This window comes from Lampetra planeri, chromosome 76 (genome assembly GCF_965212315.1).
Source record: "Lampetra planeri chromosome 76, kcLamPlan1.2.h2, whole genome shotgun sequence".
Lineage (NCBI taxonomy): Eukaryota > Metazoa > Chordata > Hyperoartia > Petromyzontiformes > Petromyzontidae > Lampetra > Lampetra planeri.
This window is the reverse complement of record NC_136181.1, coordinates 2509311-2533381: the sequence shown is the minus strand read 5'-3', so window position 1 is coordinate 2533381 and position 24071 is coordinate 2509311. Positions and strand designations below refer to the sequence as shown.

The 24071-nt window shown below is 48.2% G+C and overlaps 2 protein-coding genes across 6 annotated transcripts in view; one reads left to right on the top strand and one right to left on the bottom strand.

The window, feature by feature from the left end:
- The window catches only part of LOC144737961 (uncharacterized), a 41482-nt gene extending 22547 nt beyond the window's left edge, over nucleotides 1-18935 (top strand). For all 5 annotated transcript variants that reach the window (XM_078620873.1, XM_078620870.1, XM_078620872.1 and 2 more), the window contains one exon: nucleotides 6034-18935. In XM_078620873.1, coding sequence (XP_078476999.1) covers nucleotides 6034-7568 — 1535 coding nt within the window. In that variant the 3' untranslated portion in view covers nucleotides 7569-18935. The remainder of the gene's footprint in view (nucleotides 1-6033) is intronic.
- LOC144737962 (uncharacterized) overlaps nucleotides 18929-24071 on the bottom strand; it is a 23771-nt gene continuing 18628 nt past the window's right edge. The window contains exon 5 of the mRNA XM_078620875.1: nucleotides 18929-19429. The gene's annotated coding sequence lies outside the window, so the exon portion shown is untranslated. The remainder of the gene's footprint in view (nucleotides 19430-24071) is intronic.

The window sequence follows — 24071 nt, the reverse complement described above, 5'->3', positions numbered from 1 at the left end:
GTGCTGTTTCAGGGTCTTGTGACAGGGGACAGGACACCAGCTGAAGTGACTGTTCAATGTTTTCGAAATCAGAGAACCTACGGCAGAATTCTCCGTGCAGGTCCTCAAGCGATTTGCTGTATTTTTTTGCGTTTCGCGGTGCCTCTTCCTGCATGGCAAGTGTGGGGAAATGAGCGAAAGATTTGTTCGTAATTTGTCCGGAGAACAAAGTGAGCTTGGATTTGAAGGCTTTCACATGTTTGTACATGTCGTGAACAAACTGATCTTTCCCCTGCAGTTTCACATTCAGCTCATTCATGTGTGAAAATATGTCCACAGCAAACGCAAAGTCACTAAGCCAGTTCTTGTCGCTTAGCTCAGGGAATTCGTCAGATTTCCCCATCAACTCCAAAAATGCTATGATGTCCTCTTTCAGCTCCCACACTCGTTGTAACACTTTCCCCAAACTTAACCAGCGGACACGAGAGTGGTACAGCAAGTCCTGATGATCCGCATCAGTTTCCTCCAGGAACGTAATAAACTGACGGTGCTGAAGTCCCCTTGCTCGTATAAAGTTCACAAGTTTTACGACTGGATTCACGACATGATTAAGCTGCAATACAGACTTACACAGGGATTCCTGATGGATGATGCAGTGAAGGAAAATAAGATCCTGGACAGGGTTTTCCTCTTTCACTTTATCCTGGATTCTTTTCAGCAGCCCAACATTTTTTCCAGTTAAATTTGGCGATCCATCCGTTGTGACATTGACAAGTTTACTCCGAGGTAGCGTCATTCTTTCGATGACAGCAGATACCTGGTTATACAAGTCCTCTCCCCGCGTTGTTCCTTTCAGGACTCCATGGTCAAAAACTCCTCTGTTATCGCAAAACTGTCGTCAATGCCTCGGATAAAAATGAGGAGCTGAGCAGTGTATTTTACGTCCGTACTTTCATCCAGTGCTAGTGAATATAATTCAAAGGAATCAGACTTTTTGTTTAATTGACTGGCTATATATTTATCAATCAGTTCCACACGGCGAGTCACAGTCCTGCGTGATAAACTGACTTTTTCAAATTTGCTTTTGATCTCCGGACACAAGATGTCTGCTGTCTGTACCATGTAATCTTTTACAAACTTGCCTTCGGAGAAAGTGATAATGAGTGGTAATGTTGGTGAGAAGAAGTTTTTAAAGAAAATTGAAATCGAAGTGAAGAAGGAAATTATTGAAAAATTTGTATAATTAATGATTTTTCAAACTTTAATTATGTTTTCTGTGCTTAAAACTCTTAAAAAAAACTGTGGGGTCTAGAACGGACTCGTGAAATTCGGAGAGAACTCGAGTTAAGTTTTGCTTGTTTTGTTGAATTACACAAAGTGCGCCATCTAATGGGGAAATGGGGGCATTATAGGAGGAAGGTAAAATTTAATTTAATAATAATATTTGGACAAGTTCGGCGGGCCGGATTAAAAAGCCCAACGGGCCATATACGGCCCGCGGGCCGTGCTTTGCCCATGTCTGGTCTACACCAATCAAATAGCTTTTTATAAAGGTTTAGAGATGGGCAGGGCAGCTAATGTTAATGTAGGAGAGGTCTGCACACTCGACAGTAGGTCTACCTCAATCAAAGAGCTGTTTCTCAAAGGAGATGCTTGTAAACGTAAGCTCGGAGAGAGCTAGGAAAGAGCCATCAACACAAGGAGGTGGAAAAGGATGGCAAGCCGCCATTTACTAACACAGGTAACGATGGCTTAAGGGAAAATCCATGAGCTATCAAGGTATGATAAAATCTCAGGTGCGCTGGGGGGGATTAATGAGTCAACATATATTATGCATGTGCATTATGCGATTTCCTTTTATCTTGTCCTTCCTGTCCATTGTGTGTATTAAAATAGTCGTACCAACGATAATCCCTATTGAAGTATGGTGCCATTTCTAGACATGCATTTAAAGAATGTATTACAGTATTTGATTATTCGCTTCCATGCAGCACTAAGTCAGAAACTATTCGAACGCTTAAAATAATTGTAATTTTTTTTTATTATTTCGATATATTCCCTAATTAGTGTCGGCCAGTAGAAGCTAGTTTTGCACAGAACTTCAACATTATCTAAATCAATTGAGTGCCCTTGTTGGCACGCGTGTTCTGCTACTCCTGACACTTGTATTTGGGAGAATTTAATATTTCTCTGAAGTTATTTTAGTCTCGTGCTGATCATTCTTCCTGTTTGCCCAACATAACATTTACCACACGTGCAGTTAATCCTGTACACACTTTCTGTTGATAGCTTCGGTAATACATCTTTTGTACCAGATATTAATTTCTGTATTTTATGTACCGTGCGAAATTTGACTCGGATGTTTTGTTTTTCCAAAGACCTGGCTAGTTTATCAGTTACTCTCGCAATGTACGGTATTTTGATCGTTTTAATTACTTGGAGAGTTTAATTGCTCTTGTTATTTGATTTGGTTTTGGCATTCAGTGCTCTGTTGATTTGTGCATCATTGTAACCGTTCATTTGCAGCACTTCTTTAACATGTTGAATTTCACTTCTCAGACTGTCACTATTTGACACTTTCTTAGCTCGATGAATGAGCGTCTTGATAAGAGCAGACTTCTGTGCGGGGTGATGGTATGACTCTGCATTCAGAAAGGCGTCAGTATGTGTTTTCTTTCGGTAAACGCTGTGTTAGAGTTCCATGATGAACTGGATGGATGGATTTTGCGAGTTGAGATTATTTTGAAATTCGTTGACCCCCCCCCCACCCCACGTTCTGCAAGAGCGCAACGTGGTTACCACATCTACGCCTCTATATAAGGAACAAAACAGGTGGACTTCTCCACAAATCTAGATGTCGCCTGATGAAGCTAGTTGTAATTACTGGCGAAACTTCGTACTCAGATTGTAAATGTTGTGGCTTGGCTCTCCAACACACTGGTGTGCTGTACCAGTGACGAATTGGCATGTTCTGTTTACGTGACAACCCTTACTAGTTGGCTGTGTCGGATGGTGGCGGGTTTTAACGACACAAATATTTGTGCGATCTAACCCAAAAGACCTCTATTACACTGGTCAACACACTTTTTCTGGCATAAGTTATTCCAACGGTTTTAAGGTAATTTTCGGGTGCTGATTCCAAATCTGGCATCAGTTTTTGTCTATCGCATCAGGTTTTTGAGATATCAAATATTGCATTTTCAATAAAAACTGCAGAAGAAAAATATTTAATAAATGTGGATATCTACATACAAAGATATTATACACACTATCCAAAAATACAGCACCATATTTTAACACTAAAGCAGTCACTGACTCGCAACAACTTGCAATCATAAGTGACAGAGTTAATTTCGGGTAAAATCAATGAAAATGGGGTATGCCGATAGCATAAAAATTAGATGTGATAGAGTAAATCTGAGATCAGATTTGGAATCAGCACCCTGAAATTAGTCTAGAACAGCTGCAAAGTCCAGGCCAGAAAGAAATGTTTTTTTTTTGTTGACCAGTGAATTATTAATGATATTGGTCGCGACAGCCTACGTGTTAAACTAAACTTATTATTTTACCAGTTAAGGCCCACTGAGCCTATATAGCTCTTTTTCAGAAGCGTAACCTGGCTATCACAAATGTTGGCCCAACGAAGTTGCTTATCACGTGGAATTTTATAACAACCAAATACTCTAAACGCGTGAGTACTGATTCTAAATGTGGAGGCAAAAACCGGGGGACTTGGAGAAATATCCACGCGACCACGGGGAGAATATTCAAACACAAAATATACAGGTATCAGGATCGAACCCTCGACCTCCTGTATACCAAGCGAGGTAGTTACCATCTCGGCACTGCGGTGCCCCATTTTACCACCCAATTAAACCTTGATATAAAAAAGTCTAACTGAATAATGTTCATATCTCCGGGAGTGACAGACACAAGCACTGACAGACACAAGCACTGCCAACATAAAAACCAAATCTTGGGACCTTTCATTTCAGTATCAAAGTATAAGTATTGGTTTTACCCTTTCTGGCAATAAAAGAGCTGTGAAAGGTGTTTAAACACCAAACAGAACACAACCTATTACCAGAGCATGCTTTTTTGTTTGCATGTTCACCACAACTATGTGTGGTTAATGCACCTATCATTCCTTGCTAAAGGTTTCTGGTTTTTTTACATCTTAAGAGAACACCAACAGGCGAACAGCACAAGTATGTGTGGTTAATGCAGACTTGATGCCTTGCAAAAAGGTATATATTTAGTGTTTGGACATCCTAAAACTTCCTGTTTTATTTCCAGAAAGGGTAAAAACCTATTCCTGTTTTTCATCATTCCGAAGCCAGTGGCTCATGGCGCTAGCAGTGGGGGGGGGGGGTGCGCAAGCTCCATGGTGGCGTGTCGGTATGTGTCAATGCATGACCTCGTCTTCAATGTTTGTGGAATATGAGACGAGGAAGAGGAGCAGAAGCTTTTTTTTTTACACGAAGTAGTAAGGCTTTTGCGACCAATGTTATCCCTAATAATGTGTTTTTTAGGTTACATCGTGCAGATGTGTCGTTAATGAGGCCTTGAAAAAGGTATCTCTTTGGTTTTTGAACATCTTCGCATCAGTTTTATTTCCAGAAAGGGTAAAAAACCTATTCTTAAATGTCGTTAGTTACTAGTTCAACACACACCAGTATGTTGGAGAGTACACACACAACATTTACAATTTGAGTACCTTGACATTACAACCAACCTGGTCAGGCGACAGCCAGAGAAATGCTCCTCCTGTTTGAGGTGGCAGAAAAAAGCTGCCACCTCGTGGTCAGAATGAGTACCGTTCAGCCGGCAGGACTGACTAAACGCCTCACTCTCCTACGTACAAACTGGCCCGGTTTCTATCAGATACTCTGCTTCCCTTCACAGGCAAGACCTCTTCGGCAGTACTCAATTCAACCCAATTAGTCTCTATGGTCAAGGGCATGGTACTATCTCCTGATGATATCCTCGTCAGTTTTGATGTAGTATCTCTGTTTACCAAGGTTCTAGTACCTGACACCCTAACAATAATTAAGGACTTGGTCCAACATGGATTGAATTCGGATGTACCTGCGCTGGTTAGGCATTGCCTCACCAACACTTATTTTACCTGGAATGGCACCTTCTACAAACATAATGAGGGTACCCCTATGGGCTCCCCCTTGTCACCAGTGATAGCCAACATGTTCATGGAAAAGTTTGAATCAGACGCCATCCAGACATCCACCCTGCGTCCTTCCCTGTGGAAGAGGTATGTGGATGACACTTTCGTCATTTGGCCACATGGCCTCCCAGCATTGAACCACTTCTTGGACCACATCAATTCCAGACACCCATCCATCAGATTCACCATGGAAGTGGAGAAAGATGGTAAACTACCATTCTTAGATATTCTGTTTGAGAGGAGACCTGACGGATCCTTGGGACATTCTGTCTACAGGAAAGCCACCCACACAGATTCCTACTTGAAACCCCATTCCCACCACCACCCATCTCAAAATAATTCTCTCATCAAAACGCTATACCACAGAGCTCATGGCATTTCTGACCAACACCACCTGGCCAGTGAATTAAGACATGTACATCTGGCCCTCAGGATGAAGTGATTTTTATTTTATTTTTATTTTACTTTTATTAATTTAAATTTTTTACCTACGTGACTTTACCGAAAAAACCTAAGAATATAAACGCCTCACCTTCAGGGTAATACGTAGTTTAAAATAATATAGGTGTTAAAATGTTCAAAAACCAAATAGACACACATATTACAAGGCATTGAGTCTGCATTAACCACACGTGCTTGTGGTAAAAAATGCAAACAAACATGCTCTGATAATGTATGCATTGACTTTGAAACTGATTGGCCTACACTAGAGACAGACTTTTTTATGGCCTTGTCTCACCAGTGTTTGACCCAGAGAATACCCCTATTAGCCCTATAAAATATATCTACACTTTGTATTTATATGAAGGCATTATGATGACGATGATGAGAATGGCAGTAATTGCTGTGTTGTCTTTTGCGAAACACAACAGACGGCAGTCCTGCAAACCGCCGCCCGATGCAACGCACTGCGAGAAAACTAAAACTCGGGATCGCAATGACCAAGCTGGTCACCATGCGCATGCTCCATGGCCACAAGAGGATGCTGTTCCCCGTATTGCTGCTTGTTCTGGCCATGGCCGTCCTGGTGGTGCTGATCCTCGGCTCCGCCCCCCCACTGATTCTGCCCCGCCCCCACATGGCCTCCTTGACCCCGCCACCCCGTGGCCTCCTCAGCCCTGCCCCCATGGGGCGGCACGCTCGAGCTGACGTGCGGCTGCACAAGGTGGGCACATCGCGCGTCCTCGCCTTCTCGGCGTATCTGGACACGCGCGGCGATGGGCAGCCCCTCCTCCGTGTCTTCGCCCTCGCTCCCCGTGGCCCGCCGTGGCTGTGGCCATGGCAGTGGTCGTGGCCGTGGCGGTGGCCGCGGTGGTGGTGGTGGTCATTTGGGAAGGCGAGCTGCAGGATGTTCTACGGTGATGCCGAGCCCAGGCGCGCCCTCTCCGTGGCCGCCACACCAAAAATGCTGAGCAACCATTACAAATTTGAGTTCGCAGTCTTCAACTTCCTGTGCCGCGTGCCCAAGGGGGAGGCCCTCCCGAGCCACGTGGCGTTGGTGATGGACGTGGAAGGTGGCGCCTCATCTCCTTCCTCCATCTTCTCCTCGGTGCTGATGCCGGTGCAGAACCGGGAGCCCTCCCCACCTCGGCACCACTTCGGGGTCTGCCTCCCCACCCTCTTCGGCGGCTTCAGCGATGCGCTGCTCCTCGTGCAGAGTATGGAGTTGTACCGCCTGTTGGGCGCCGGCTTTGTCACCGTCTACAACACGAGCGTGAGCCCACAGGTGGACGCGCTGCTGCGCCACTACGCACGCTCGGGCTTCATGGACGTGCAGCAGTGGCCAATCACCGACTTCCTGAAACCGTCCACTGGCTGGGACATCAATGCGAACCCGGGTGACCTGCACTACTATGGGCAGATCGCCACCCTGAACGACTGCCTGTACAGGAACATGTACCGGGCGCGTTACTTGGCCATGCATGACCTGGATGAGATCATCATCCCCAGGGAGTGGCCCAACTGGCCCAAAATGATGGAGGCCCTGTCGAAGCACGGTGCGTCTGCCTACTACTTCCGCATGCACAACTTCCCGGTGGCAGAGACGGCGACGCGGGTCTCGAGCTCGGGCCTCCGGGTGCATGGCACCGACATCTTGGGCCACGTGGACAAGGTGACGTACCCACCCGGCGACGTGGCCTCCAAGGTGCTGCTGCAGCCCCGTGGCATCGAGTTCCACGACGTGCACCGCGTGCTGGCGCTAAGGCCGGGCCACGGTCTCAGGCGGGTGCCGGACTCGCAGGCGACGGTGCAGCACTACAAGCGCTGGCGGAAGGATTGGGACTTCCCAAGCCATGCTGAGCTTACGCGTGACATGAACCTGCTCAGATACGCGGGGGACATCGAGCGTGCCGTGAAGCGCACCCTCGATGCCATCGGTGATGACCTCTCTACTGAGCTGAGCTGAGAGAGGTTCACCCCCCCCCCCAACTCCATGGGCCCTGCCTGCGGCCTGTATCGGGCGACCTGCGTGGTGTTGTTCGTGATGCTGTTGAGACGCAGGTGAGGGGGGAACCTCCGTGCTGAGGTTCGAATTGGACTCGTAAACACCCTTTTGGTGCGTGCCAAAGAGTTGACACTAAACCGTACGTGACTGCACTAGTTTGGGTACGAGAGGGGGATCTTTACAGAGAGCACTCGGGGCACCTTTGCCACTTGCAAGGGCATCTTTATTTACCCCGTTGCCGCTCCCGTCTCCTTCCGTGTCCCCCCTCTTGCCCTGTTTGTTCCCAATCTTCTCTGTCTCTCAATTCTATTTGTAGTCATTCTCCCTCCTTGCACCGCTCCACTCAAGTAAACTTCCCCTGTACATTCAGCAGAGACCCCATTGTTAACCCCCTTCCGTTCCTCTCTTTATAGGCTCTCCGCTTCTCCATCGCTCATTCTCTTCATCTTCTTCACTCCCCACGCCCCTCCACTCCTTTCCATCCCTCCCCTATACCCCTTTTGTGATCCCCAAGTACCCCTCTTTCGCTGTCGCTCATTGCTAAATCCTTGTAGCATGCCCGCTGTCAAATACATCATTCCTTTCTGTAATTGATTTGTAAACTACAGTAGTTCCTCGATTAGGTTTTTCGGTTAACGTTTCGCCTCCCATAGGACCCCCATGGCTTTCACTAACGTTACAAATTTTAATGTAATGGTATGTTTACGTTTTGCACGCGGGCACCAATTTCGGCCAATCCGAGCGCTCGCAAGTGGGATTGAGCCATGCTCTCAGCCAATCAGTGACACCCATTTATGAGCGTTTAGACCTCGACTGGATTTGTTCACATTACGTTCTTTGTTTTGGAAGTAGAAACAGCTCTAGCAGACGCAGTGGTTTTTTCTTCTTCTATTTTTCAGCTCATAAGTTAATTCGATGAACAGTTATTCCGTTAACAGTAGTTTTCGTGGAACAGATTGAAAACGTTAACCCGAGAGACGACTGTATATCAACGCTTTGAGTGAAGGCGCTCGATGTAAATATAAATTCGGTTCGGTGAATGAATGTGAATATAAAAAATTAACCCGTAAAAACAAAGTTTTTCACTATAAATCCTTTATATGCGTGTTCAATGGGCCACAACCCAGCCCACATTGGTCTTTGAAACGGGCGGCTAGAGTCCTCTCGTCCTCTGGCTTGAGATGGCTGCCACCTATGGGTCAGATGATTGCCTGCCACCATTAAGCAATTGGTAATTAAATATAAAAAAATTTTACCTAAAAAGTGTAACATTTTTAAAAAAAAATTTCACGAAAAGAAATTGTCACGCACAACGAGTCTGTGTGCAAAATGTCAGCTCGATTGGATCACGGGAAGTGGGTTAAAAAACGACCGAAAGATTTGCACGGTCGTAAGCGCGCAAGCAAGCAAGTGAACTTAATATAAAGGATTTTAAAAAACCCGGGTTTGGCTCACAGCGAGCAGGAACAGAGACCTGGAACACTCGTGCAGATGGAAGGTTGTTGCCTGTGGTCGTGGAAACAGATTGTTTGAGCCATCACGCCTGCCAGTGACATTGTCGTGTGGACGTTTGTCGAAGACTCAACCTGACACAAATCGCCAGGCGGTCCAAACCGACTTTGCAGCGACAACAGCAGCAGTAGCATTATTCTTGTGTTCATTCAATCTAACGATGCAGAGTAAACATCAAGGGAACTTTGCATGGGTAACTCTGTTGGGTCGCGGCATGCTTGGAAAGTTACACTGTTAGTTATGTTGGGTTGGTAAGCAGTCTCATGCAGACTTTGTGAGATTGAGATCATCCCCGCCAAGTCACTGATGCCAACCGCACCTCGTTATTGCTTCCTTGTGTAATGCGGGTGTAAACGGCTTCGCGGATATGACGTCATGGGGGGGAGGAGTTAGGTCACGTGTGAGAGAGGGGTGAGGTCTTAAAGGAGAGATACCGGAAGAGACGGGAGAGTGTGGGAGATAGAGTTAGAGTGAGGCCACGCAGGGCGGCGGTTGGAGAGTGGCGAGATCGCCACACACGCAGAGTAAGACTCGGCACCGTCGGCCAGCGGTGACCGAGCACGGGGGAACGAGGAGCAGCGGTGGAGCTGCAGTGAGGGCAGCCGGAGGACTGCACAGGGGATCTGCAGCGGAGCTGCAGGAGCGAGGAGGCTACGGGAGCGAAGGCAGCTGTGGAGTTGCCAAGTGGAGGGGCTCTGAGCGGGGGCCGTGTGGGACAAGTGTAAGAACCCAAATAAAGGACAACGAAGACATACCCAGTGATCGAGTCCTTTATTACATTGGTGTCAGAAGTGAAACGGCATGTCAAAACAGCTCAGAAAAAAGACGATTCATGCGCCATCATCTGCATCTTCATCCGACGACGACGACCTTCCTCAAGCGGTGGACTTGCTTGCGATGGAAGAGGAGATCCGTGCGGAAACGAGTACGGGTCCGGGAGTCCAAGATGTCACCGCGTCGGTGGACCCGTCTGCACCAGAGGACGCGGATTGGCGATGGAGGCAGATGGCGGCGCAGCTGGAGACGCTGAAAATCGTGCTCGCGCAATTGTGCGAGCTCGTCACGCCGAGGACGGCGTTGGGGAGAGCCGATGGAGGTCCGCAGGTTGCTGCCTTGCCTCCGCTGTCGGCGCCATCGGCTACACGGCAAGAAGACGCCATCTTGGGCGTGGCAGGAGAAGAACGGCGGGAAGCCGCCATCTTGTGCTCTCCGCGGCGAGGGGCCGCCATCTTGAACACGTTGCGATGCGACGCCATTTTGAATATGCCGCCTGGTGAGTCATCGGCTGAGGACGGTGCAACAAGGAGTCGCAGTCGTCATCTCACGACCGTTAAAGAATTCTCCATTGGGGGCGATTGGAGTGCTTTCGCCTGCAGATTTTTGGCGGCGGTACGCTCAGCAAGGTGGACGGACGCTGAGGCATTGGAGGTTTTACCGACTCTTCTCGATGACGAGTCGGTGAAATGGCAGATGCATATGAGCCACCGGATGATGCTCATCGCCGGTTTGTTCAACGTCAGCGAGCACCCGAGGAGTCGCCGGTGGCATACAGGGGTGCGGTATTGGAGTTGGCCATGGCTGCATACCCGGAGACGGAGCCTGACCTGCTCGAACCTCTCATCTTGGGTAAGATGCTCGAGCTGTCCCGGGATCTGGGGATTCCTATGCCAGTGTGTGGCCACGAAAAGCTCACATCCCGGGCGGCCGCTAAATGTCTTGATGCCCAGTTCAACCTGCGCCGTTGGAAGCAAGTCACGGCGTGGACGGGGGGGCCCATCGTCGAGGGAGGTGCCGCGGGTTGGGATCCCAAGAAGGCGGTGTACGTTCCTGATGGGGGGGGGCCCGCAGGAGCTGACGGCCGCCTCTGCTCAGTGGTCGACCCGCAGTAGGCCGGGGCCGCGATCTGCGCCACCGCCACGGGAGCGTCGGGACGGGGGGCCTGCGGCGCGGCGCAACGACATCGACTGCTTCCGCTGCGGCCGTAAAGGCCATTACGCCAGGGACTGCTGGGCCCGTGTCCCGGGTCCGCCCCAGCAGGAGGCCTCGACAGCAGACGTGCCACGGAAGGATCCTCCAGGACAGGCAAGTCGGTGCGCACCAGACACCCGGCAAGGCTTGACACCTCACTCATCACCGTTGTCGTGCGATCCGGGTGTTGTTAATAACGGGGGGAGGCCATCGATTGGGCCACGTCGCTCGGTAACGCAGTGGCGTAAATTGGCGCGGCGGGTCGTCGCGGCCGCTACTGGTTCGTCCACTGTACCTGGTTCTATACAAGGGGTGGACGTGCATATTTTAGTGGATTCCGGGGCGTCCGCGACCATTATATCGGATGTAATTTTCCATCTGTTGGACATCCCACCTGAGGCCGTGCGTCCGGTTTACGATTCCTGCGTCGCTGCCAACGGGGGTAGCATGGGCATTGTGGGCCAGGTGGACGCTAAAATATCTATCGGGGGAGTGTCGGCCTCGGGAATTGTGTTAATTTCGAAGTCCTTGCTTGTTGGGAACTGACTTCCTGGCCAAGATGCCCATTCTAATTCGAATTAATCAAAACTGCATTGAATTACCGGGTGGGCGAAAAATTACATTTCTACCGTCGCCCTGGGGGCGACCTGCTCCGGTCGCTCAGGTGCAGGCGTTGTCCGAGGTGTCTGTTGATATTCCACCTGGCTCACAGATGCTTATCCCCTTGCGATATCGGAAGCCTGTACCTGGTCGTCAGGGTGCAATTGGGGTTTTGTTGTCGCCGTCCGCCACTATAACGGGCGGAGAGGCGCTCGTTGGGGCGCAAACTGTTGTCCGGCCAGACCAGCAGCCGTTTCTGCAGGTGCTTAATGCAAGTACCGAAAATGTGTGTGTGCCGGCTGGTACGGTTGTGGCACATGCCACTACGGCGTTTATGGCACAAGATCATCTGGGCAGCCAGGTTATGGTTGGTGGTGTTTCAGGTCCTGGTGCCGCAGATAATCGCTGGATCGCCGAATTGTGTGGGGAAAATTCTTCCCTTTCCGGTGAACAACGTTGTGCGCTTCGTAAATTATTATTGAGTTATTCTGATGTGTTTAGCTCCGACGATTTGGACTTGGGACGCACCTCGTTGCTTTACCATCATATTGACACAGGGGACGCTGCCCCTATTCGGCTAAACTCGCATCGGATGAGTCCGGCGGAGCGAGATCAGGTTCGAGGGGCAGTGGATGACATGTTGGCTGCGGACATAATATCTCCATCTAACAGCCCATGGGGTGCGCCTGTTGTTTTGGTTAAAAAGAAGGATGGCAAATTGCGATTTTGTGTCGACTTTCGAAAATTGAATAAAGTGTCTGTGGCAGATGCGTACCCCCTGCCGCGTATGGACGACTCCCTCGATGCCTTGTCGGGGGCGAAGTTCTTTTCAACACTAGATCTCTCTTCGGGATTCTGGCAGCTTCCTCTTGACGAGCCCTCGCGGGAGAAGACTGCTTTCCGTACGCCGCAGGGGTTATTCCAATTTAATTGTCTTCCAATGGGGTTGAATGCTGCCCCTGCCACATTTCAAAGGTTGATGGAGTTGGTGTTAACGGGGTTGCAGTGGGAGACATGTCTGATATATTTAGATGATATTATCGTCTTCAGCCGCACATTTGATGAGCATTTACTGCGGTTGGAGGTGGTGTTTGCCAGGATGCGTTCCGCAAATTTGAAATTTAAGCCTAAGAAATGTCACCTACTGCAACGGTCCGTGCGCTATTTGGGCCATATCGTAAGTGCGGACGGGGTGGCCACGGATCCGGACAAGACAGCATGCGTCCGTGACTGGCCAACCCCGGCCACGGTGGGGGATGTACGTCGGTTTTTGGGGTTTGCCTCATATCGGAGGTTTGTTCCGGATTTTGCGACGATCGCGAGGCCCTTGCACCTCCTTACGGGTAAAGGAAGGAAATTTGCTTGGGGACCGCCGGAAGAGGCGGCCTTTCAGGGCCTGCGCGATCGACTGGCTACGGCAGCGACGTTGGATTATCCTGATTTCGATCACCCCTTCATTCTGGATACGGACGCGAGTGACACGGGCATTGGGGCCGTGTTGTCTCAGTCAAAAGGTAGTGTGGAACGCGTGGTGGCGTATGGTAGCCAGGTTTTGTCTCCCGCAGAAACTCGCTACTGCATCACACGCAGGGAACTTTTGGCTATTCTTTTCTTTCTCCGCCAATTTCGACCGTATCTCTACGGTCGTTCGTTTATTGTACGCATGGATCATGCGGCCTTGCAGTATGCTCTCAAGATGGACCAACCATCCGGCCAGTTGGCGCGGTGGTTGGACACGCTGCAAGAATTTTCCTTCCAAATTCACCATCGGAAGGGGGTGCGTCACGCGAATGCGGACGCGCTTTCTAGGTTGCCGTAGCGATCCCCTTGCGCGTGCGCGTCTGGGACGCATAGATGTGCGCCGATTCAGCAACCCCCTCAGCCTGTTGCGTTGGCGGTCGACGTGTCTGAATCTTCCAAGGGCTATGTGGATTCGGGAACAAATGTTGGATGGTTCATTGGTCTCGTTACGTAATCGGACTGCGAAGAAGAGTGGGGGACTGGGTACGGGGGGTATGCCGGAAACCGCTCTCCGCGATGGTCTGCTGATGTGGAGGGAAGGGTTACAGGAACGCTGGCGTCTGGTTGTACCGGCATCCTCGCGGTACGAATTGATTAGGACTCTGCATGGGGACACGCTTTTACATCTGGGGGTGCAGAAGACCCTATTGACGCTGCAGCGAGACTATTTTTGGCACGGCATGACAACGAATGTCGTCGGTCACGTTCGCGCGTGTCCCGATTGTGCCCGGCGGAAACCACCGAAACAACCATATGTGCCGCCCATACAGTCTATTCAGGTGTCTAGAGTTAACGAATTGGTGGCGTTGGACATTTTGGGACCCTTCCCGCCATCCGCTAAGGGTAATAAATACTTGCTAGTTGGGGTGGAGTACCTCTCCCGCTGGCCGATGGCCTGGCCTTTGCCTGACCAGTCAGCGGCGTCTATCACAGACGCTTTTCTATTTGGGTACGTTATGGACAAGGGGGCGCCGGAGAGGCTCCTCACAGACCAAGGCCGGAATTTTTCTTCTAAATTGTTGGGGGAGGTGTGTGCGGCTCTTGGAACTAAAAAGATACGGACATCTCCCTACCACCCACAAACGGATGGTATGGTCGAACGGCTAAATCGGACTTTGTCCGCCATGTTGTGTCACACCGTGAGTGAAAAACAATCGGATTGGGATTTGCATATCCCTGGGGTACTTTCGGCATACCGAATGACGCCGCATGCGGCTACAGGATATTCGCCGTTTTTCCTTATGTACGGTCGCGAAAACGTGCCGCCTATGGATGTGCAGTTGGGAACTGGAGTGAGGGGACCTGCTAAGCCTCTTCCTGATTACATTCAGGATACCGTTCGCCGGGTTGCTGAGGCGCGGGAAGGGGCCCGCATGGCTACTGCCAAAGCCCAGGCCCGGAACGAGCGGTGTGCTCGACGCTCAAAGGGGGAGTGCCCCTGGAAGGTGGGGGACATGGCCTGGCTCCATTGCCCGCAGGTGCGGCCAGGTACCTCTCCTAAATTACACAAACCATGGCAAGGGCCGGTTCGCCTCATTGAGGTTCCCAACCAACAGTCCGCGCGTGTTCGGTTTGGATCTCGGCGTTGGTTCGTTCACACGTCGCGCTTGAAACCATATGTGGCCCCTCGTAACGATGCGTCATCTCCTGATGTTGCCTTGCCGGGGTCTGTGGCTGCCGACTCATCCTTGCCTGTGCCTGTTGACCTTGCAAGAGCGCCTGTCGTGCCCTTTACAGACAAGCCGGCCGTGACATTGCTGGAGACAGGAGACTCTGCTCGGGGTGTGCCTACCACGGCTGCGGGGACTCCGAGCCCCGCCGCCCTTCTGACCCCGTCGCAGACACGATCGCGACGCACCCTCGACGCTGGGCCTTCAGGGACACGGGACCGGGACGTTGACGGGCCTCCAATAGCGACAGGAGGACTTAATCCTGTCGCTCCTAAAACCCCGTCACGTTCTCGGTCTGCAGGAGGGCCGCCGCCCGTCCGGGACGGACCGGCGACCCGAACGCGCTCAAAGTCCCTTACATTTCGTTGAATTTTAATGTTGTGTTTTGTTGTTGTTGTTATATTTATTGTATGCTTCGTTGTCCTTGAATGTGTGATGGTTGTGTTCGCTCGCATTACTTGTCTCGTTATTGTTCAGCCGAGGTCGGCTGGATTTTCACCTACGGGGGAGGGTGGTGTAATGCGGGCGTAAACGGCTTCGCGGATATGACATCATGGGGGGGAGGAGTTAGGTCACGTGTGAGAGAGGGGTGAGGTCTTAAGGGAGAGATACCGGAAGAGACGGGAGAGTGTGGGAGATAGAGTTAGAGTGAGGCCACGCAGGGCGGAGGTTGGAGAGTGGCGAGATCGCCACACACGCAGAGTAAGACTCGGCACCGTCGGCCAGCAGTGACCGAGCACGGGGGAACGAGGAGCAGCGGTGGAGCTGCAGTGAGGGCAGCCGGAGGACTGCACAGGGGATCTGCAGCGGAGCTGCAGGAGCGAGGAGGCTAAGGGAGCGAAGGCAGCTGTGGAGTTGCCAAGCGGAGGGGCTCTGAGCGGGGGCCGTGTGGGACAAGTGTAAGAACCCAAATAAAGGACAACGAAGACAGACCCAGTGATCGAGTCCTTTATTACACTTATGCAAGACATGGTGGTGAGATGCACATTCTCCCCGTGGCTGCGTGGATTTTTCCACGGGCGCTTCGTTTTTTCCCCTCCACAATTAGAAACGCGCGTTTTGATTATTTGGCTACCATAAATTCCCACGTGATGATAAGTGACTTCGTTGCGCTATCACATGTGATAGCTAGGTCGCTTTTCAAAATTAGTTATATAGCTCAGTGGGCCTTAGCTGGTAAAATATAGATATTGTTTTACGGAGTTTATTGTGATACATTTTTGGTTGTGTGTGCTTTTTCGTTTTTTTTTATCATTTCTTAATTTGTTTATTTTTAGATTTTGCTTGGTAGTAGTAGGGTTTTAATTTGCTCAGTACGTTGGGGTTTTTTTCACGCAGTACGTAGGTAATATCAAGCAGTTGGTGAGATATTAACTACCTCACCTGGTATGCAGGAGGTCGTTGGTGCAATCCCACTCATAACGCCTGCTGTATATTTGGATCGTAAATGTTGTCCCCGTGGGCGTGTGGATTGTTCTCTGGGTCCTCCGATTTTTGGCCTCCAAATTTGTATCAATCAAACTCCACCCACTGTTGTAAAGATATGCAACTACTGTACTAAAGAGGCGATCACGTGGATTTCGGATTAACCGGGGCACATATTTACTCGGTTCAAGCACATGACTTGTAATTAACAAGAATAACAATGTATAACTGTCTTTAGATTATTAAATTTGGCTTAAGAGACAATTCATGCGTTATTAATTTATGTCAAAATCTCAGGTGCGTGGTTAAGCCGCAAATCAGATAATCAAGTCTACTGTCTATATATATTGTTCCATGTTATTACCGTACGTTTAGCCAGGTAAGAACTCACGAGACCAGGATAGAGTCTCAAGGTCCACGTGAAAGGAACCTCACTGCAGAAATATAGACTGAGGGCATCACTAACACCCGGATTGCGATCGCATCAGCTCCAACCTCGTCTCCCACCTCTGCATTGCAGGAGTATAGTAGAATGAACTCAAGAGTACAGTACATAATACCGATGTTATTATACATTTTGTTTTTATATCTGTGAAACAATGTTTACCATCTGTATTATTATCGTCACTATTACCTATACCCCAATGAAACCCTCATATTGAATCTATATTTGAAGTTTTCATGACTGCAGGGATCCATACTCTTTGGTTCTTTTGGTAAAGTCATGTAGGTATAAAATTAAATAAATTAAATCACGACGTTTCGGGCGCAACACAAGCGTCCGTCGTCAGGTGGGACAACCACAGCAAGAACAATTGCTGAAGTGGGCAAAAGGGCTGCTGTAACAAGAGGCTATATAGGCAAGAGAGGGGGGGGGAGCAAGGGGGGAGAGCTAGAGAGGGGGAGTGTGGGGTAGGGGAGTGCTGCGAGAACGTTTAGAGGACGAGCAGAAAAAATAGGCTTTAAAGGGCAAGCACGGCAAAATGCCGGGGGGGGGGGGGGGGAGTGGGGCTGGGAGTGGGAGGCTGATAACTGTTTATCCTCATATATTGCTCATATGCAGTGGCGGCTGGTGATATTTATTTTTGGGGGGGCGCATTTTTTTTATTTTATTGAGGGGGGCAAATAAATATAAAGCAGTACCAAAAACCATTTTGAATACTTGAATATAAATTTTGATGATCTTTATTTACATTTCAGACCAAAAGAAGTACCAAAAAGCATGTTTCCTACTTGAACATAAATGTTTCTCTTTTATATACATTTCATACCAAAGTACCAAAAAGCATGTTTCCTACTTGAACATAAATGTTTATCTTTTATATACATTTCAGACCAAAGTACCAAAAAGCATGTTTCCTACTTGAACATAAAAACGTTAGTTTCATGCTATTATCAATATGGCTGCGGCTACTTTCATGACGTTTGCATTTGTCAGAGAGATGTTTGAGGTCTCTTACCCCCGTCGTTGTCCACAAAACTTCAGTGCCGACACTTTGAAATAAAAGACAGGGAAAACAAAAAAGAGAATTGCTAACATCACATCCAGCCAGCCACCTCCGTTTATCATAACAAGCGCGGGTGAAGCTTCGTGTGTAGCTTCGTCCTCTGTCACTGGCCTGCTGCTGGATTTGTAAATCGGGTTGGTCCGGTCCGAGATCCTTTATCTTTTTTATTTCTTCCAGCGAAAGCCTTGTGAAAGGGTTTTTTTGTAAATAAATTACAGAATTTGGATGAACTGCTGCCATTGTTTACACAAAAAATTTGATCAGCCTAGCAAGTGTCGAAGTGGTGTCGCTGCGCACTCGCAGTAGTGGCCCAGAGCGTAAATTTGAATGACAGGTGACGAGAACCAATCAGATTGGATAAAATAACATGTATCCAATTCTGATTGGCCAGGGACGCAACGACTTGCGCCCCGAGGAGAATCTTTAAGAAACCAATTAGAGACCAGCTTCAGGTCACATGCTGTCCGAAAATTTAAAGTCTCACATAGACATCCATTTGTCCGGCGCCCCGCATGAAACACATTAAAAAACATAGAAAATAGTTGACCGATTATAGGCAGTTTTTATTAAATGCTGATGCTTTTCTTACTACCAGCCGGCACATCGTATGAAAAAAATATTTTATTTATGTATTTTTATATAATTTTTGTATATGTATATTCTTGAATCTTGATGGGGGCGGCGCCCCTGCGCCCTCTATTGACGAGCCGCCACTGCTCATATGAAAGAAATAACGCTGTCGAGAATGCATCCCCATATATACGATGGTACTAGCACCTAGTCGTTGAGTACTCACTTCTCCAGGAACAACGCGTCTTGAGTGCTAAGCCGAGGTCTGCCTCTATTCAGTACGCGATGGCGGTTATCACCAACAATGTTGCACGCACAGCGACCCTTACAAATGTAAGGATTAACGTCGGATAAGGATAAACAGTTGTAGGTTTGCACAGCTTCCGTGTCTCTTCAGTGAGTAAATGTTCCTTTTTACATGTTTTGGTGTAATAATTCCATTAATTGATCACGAATTAAAATTGACCGCCACTTTCTGAGGGGAAATGATTCTGTATTAAACACACTTTTGGAAATAAACGTTTTCTCAAAAATAAAACACGCTTCGTGATTTATCCCACGTTTATTCAATGTATTTATTTACCACAGCAGATCGATGTCTAAGTTTGGCAACATTTTAACAAGGATTAACAACGCATCACTTCGCTCCACAACACTCCTCCAAACCACCAACAAAAACCGAACACGAAACCACGCGGGTTTGGACCGAGCTTTGTCGTCGACAGCACGACGCCTCTGAAAGAAACCTCCACTGAAGCGATCCGTACATTACGGTTGGGGCAAGTGCTGTTAGCGACACCACACCCAGCCGCCGTTGTCTCCCCCAGGGGTAATGTTCACACACCGCACCGGGTACTCATTTGAGTTTGAGGCCCAGGACCGATTTCGGATAATCGTCACACTGGCGTTGGGCCATGAGCAGGAATCGAACTCGGGTGGCTGGGTAACATAAAACAAAACGTAATCAATGAGTTATTTAGTTGAGCACTAACCGGTTGTATGTTGGGGAGTAAAACCCACCATGGTTTAAACCTTGGACGAGCTTAACCTCCCTATTCTCAGGTTTTTTCGGTAAAGTCACGTAGGTAAAACATTAAAAGTAATGAAAGTAAAATAAAACAAAACGAAAATAAAAATAAAATTCACGACGTTTCGGAGGCAACACAAGTCTCCGTCATCAGGTGGGACCGTCACAGCCAGATTAGCTGCATCAAGTGAAGCAATGATTCAAGATGTAATCCCTTATAAGCAAGTTGAAGGGGGGGAGGAGAGGGGGGGGGGAGTTCATCAGAATGTGGTAGCCAATGAATGGAACGTATCGGGAGGGAGGGGGGTGGGAGGGGGAGGGAGCCAACAAAACATTTGGCGACGGCTTGGACGCGGCTGCTGCGCACGCCAACACAATGGGCAGAAAGGGGGGAGGGGAGGTCTGATACACATGATAGAACAAAGGAACGAAAATGCCCATGTTTATACCAATGCAGGCTGAAAAATGAAGAGAGTACTGTTAAAAATAACTGGGGATGTTAACACTCGGTGAAGTAAATTAAAATAGTGCCTGTCAGATAAGATGGTCCAAAAAGTGTAATTAAGTCTTTTTTGCGTGGTTAATAACATCTTTCCAGTGATTACTGAGTTTGTACCCATCATCACGGTTGAAATTATGTCTGTGTTTGTATATTTGTATGGCTTCGTGTACAAACCTTTGATGGTAGCCAGGAGGCTTGCAGAGAACCTTGGTCTCGGAAAAGACAATATCATGAGAGCCCGCCGAGTTGTAGCAATGATCGGCAACGGCCGAAGAATCAGTTCTGCCGTGTTTCAGATCTGACTTGTGCTCGCGGACACGATCAGCAACATGACGTTTTGTTTCTCCAATGTAGCAATCACCACAAATGCAACTCAATTTGTAGACTCCAGGATACTGTAAGTCAGGAACGACATCCTTCACAGATGGAATCAGATCACGGATTTTATGCACTGTGCTGAATCGGACTTGGATCTTATGTTTGTTTAGAATTTTGGAGATCTTTTTGGTCACGCCTGCTATGTATGGTAACGTGATAGTTTTGGTCGGAGTTTCATGTGGTTGTTTCTGTGTGGTGGGAGAGACAGCTTGGCGGATAGTACGGTCAGAGTATCCGTTCATCCTGAGGGCCCGATGTACATGTCTTAATTCATCAGTCAGGTGGTGTTGGTCAGAAATGCCATGGGCTCTGTGGTATAGCGTTTTGATGAGAGAATTCTTTTGAGATGGGTGGTGGTGGGAATCCGGTTTCAGGTAGGAATCTGTGTGGGGGGCTTTCCTGTAGACAGAATGTCCCAAGGATCCGTCAAGCCTCCTCTTAAACAGAATATCCAAGAATGGTAGTTTACCGTCTTTCTCCACTTCCATGGTGAATCTGATAGATGGGTGTCTAGAATTGATGTGGTCCAAGAAGTGGTTCAATGCTGGGAGGCCATGTGGCCAGATGACGAAAGTGTCATCCACATATCTCTTCCACAGGGAAGGACGCAGGGTGGATGTCTGGATGGCGTCTGATTCAAACTTTTCCATGAAAATGTTGGCTATAACTGGTGACAAGGGGGAGCCCATAGGGGTACCCTCATTCTGTTTGTAGAAGGTGCCATTCCAGGTAAAATAGGTGTTGGTGAGGCAATGCCTAACCAGCGCAGGTACATCAGAATTCAATCCCTGTTGGACTAAGTCCTCAATTATTGTTAGGGTGTCCGGTACTGGGACTTTGGTAAACAAAGATACTACATCAAAGCTGACGAGAATGTCATCAGGAGATAGTACCATGTCCTTAACCATAGAGACTAATTGGGTTGAGTTGAGTACTGCCGAAGAGGTCTTGCCTGTGAAGGGGAGCAGAGTATCTGATAGAAAACGGGCTAGTTTGTACGTCGGAGAGTTTATCGTCGACACGATGGGTCGTAGCGGGGTGCCTTCTTTATGGATTTTAGGAAGACCATAGAGTCTGGGAGGTCTTGCCGCCGATGGTTTTAGAGAGGGACGTTTGCTTGGTTCGATTAGGGAAGTCGAACTCATGATGATACTGTTGGTTTTTGTCGTTAGGCTTTTAGTGGGATCGTTTTTAATTTCTTTTAATCTCGAGACGCTGGCCTTCCTCAAGAGATGCCGCGATAACAAGGTAATACCCATCGCTTTCACACTCACATCCGCTGCTGTGTCCTCACCGAACTCCAAACAGATCTTATTTAAAGCTAGCCTATCACTAATCTCGGAGAGAATAAGGTTACTCCGATCTGAACTCGATAATTTAGACAAGACTCTCTTACAAACACATCTAATGTTAACACAAAAAATGTCACCTTCTGATTGGAACCACGTTGATAACATGACTTCTGCTTCTGCTGACTCAATGTCAGCCAAATGCAAAGCTAACCTGATTTCTAAATTCAACCTCCTATCTAAAAAGAAACCAGAGCCACACATCGCAAAGCTGGATGTTAACAAGACCGTGATTAATCAGAGTAACATTCCAATCTCTGACAATCTAAAAACGGTACTGGCCAAAGGACTAAATTTCGCCGTCACCCCTAAATATATACCAGTAGAGGATATGATTTCTCAGATTGATGTAGCCCTCAGAGGCATAGGACACATCCATGCTGATGTAGCAAGAGCTGAAATAGCTACTATTCTCAAGAATGCTAAGAAACCCACTAGTAACATCAGCAAAAACGAACGCTCTGAACTCGCGAATTTAAAAAAGAGAGATGATATAGTCATCCTCTCGGCAGACAAGGGCAATGCCACGGTCATCATGGATAAAGATTCATACAACAACAAAATCCTGGACCTTCTTAATGATGGGAGTTACTCCAAAATTAAAAACGATCCCACTAAAAGCCTAACGACAAAAACCAACAGTATCATCATGAGTTCGACTTCCCTAATCGAACCAAGCAAACGTCCCTCTCTAAAACCATCGGCGGCAAGACCTCCCAGACTCTATGGTCTTCCTAAAATCCATAAAGAAGGCACCCCGCTACGACCCATCGTGTCGACGATAAACTCTCCGACGTACAAACTAGCCCGTTTTCTATCAGATACTCTGCTCCCCTTCACAGGCAAGACCTCTTCGGCAGTACTCAACTCAACCCAATTAGTCTCTATGGTTAAGGACATGGTACTATCTCCTGATGACATTCTCGTCAGCTTTGATGTAGTATCTTTGTTTACCAAAGTCCCAGTACCGGACACCCTAACAATAATTGAGGACTTAGTCCAACAGGGATTGAATTCTGATGTACCTGCGCTGGTTAGGCATTGCCTCACCAACACCTATTTTACCTGGAATGGCACCTTCTACAAACAGAATGAGGGTACCCCTATGGGCTCCCCCTTGTCACCAGTTATAGCCAACATTTTCATGGAAAAGTTTGAATCAGACGCCATCCAGACATCCACCCTGCGTCCTTCCCTGTGGAAGAGATATGTGGATGACACTTTCGTCATCTGGCCACATGGCCTCCCAGCATTGAACCACTTCTTGGACCACATCAATTCTAGACACCCATCTATCAGATTCACCATGGAAGTGGAGAAAGACGGTAAACTACCATTCTTGGATATTCTGTTTAAGAGGAGGCTTGACGGATCCTTGGGGCATTCTGTCTACAGGAAAGCCACCCACACAGATTCCTACCTGAAACCGGATTCCCACCACCACCCATCTCAAAAGAATTCTCTCATCAAAACGCTATACCACAGAGCCCATGGCATTTCTGACCAACACCACCTGACTGATGAATTAAGACATGTACATCGGGCCCTCAGGATGAACGGATACTCTGACCGTACTATCCGCCAAGCTGTCTCTCCCACCACACAGAAACAACCACATGAAACTCCGACCAAAACTATCACGTTACCATACATAGCAGGCGTGACCAAAAAGATCTCCAAAATTCTAAACAAACATAAGATCCAAGTCCGATTCAGCACAGTGCATAAAATCCGTGATCTGATTCCATCTGTGAAGGATGTCGTTCCTGACTTACAGTATCCTGGAGTCTACAAATTGAGTTGCATTTGTGGTGATTGCTACATTGGAGAAACAAAACGTCATGTTGCTGATCGTGTCCGCGAGCACAAGTCAGATCTGAAACACGGCAGAACTGATTCTTCGGCCGTTGCCGATCATTGCTACAACTCGGCGGGCTCTCATGATATTGTCTTTTCCGAGACCAAGGTTCTCTGCAAGCCTCCTGGCTACCATCAAAGGTTTGTACACGAAGCCATACAAATATACAAACACAGACATAATTTCAACCGTGATGATGGGTACAAACTCAGTAATCACTGGAAAGATGTTATTAACCACGCAAAAAAGACTTAATTACACTTTTTGGACCATCTTATCTGACAGGCACTATTTTAATTTACTTCACCGAGTGTTAACATCCCCAGTTATTTTTAACAGTACTCTCTTCATTTTTCAGCCTGCATTGGTATAAACATGGGCATTTTCGTTCCTTTGTTCTATCATGTGTATCAGACCTCCCCTCCCCCCTTTCTGCCCATTGTGTTGGCGTGCGCAGCAGCCGCGTCCAAGCCGTCGCCAAATGTTTTGTTGGCTCCCTCCCCCTCCCACCCCCCTCCCTCCCGATACGTTCCATTCATTGGCTACCACATTCTGATGAACTCCCCCCCCCTCTCC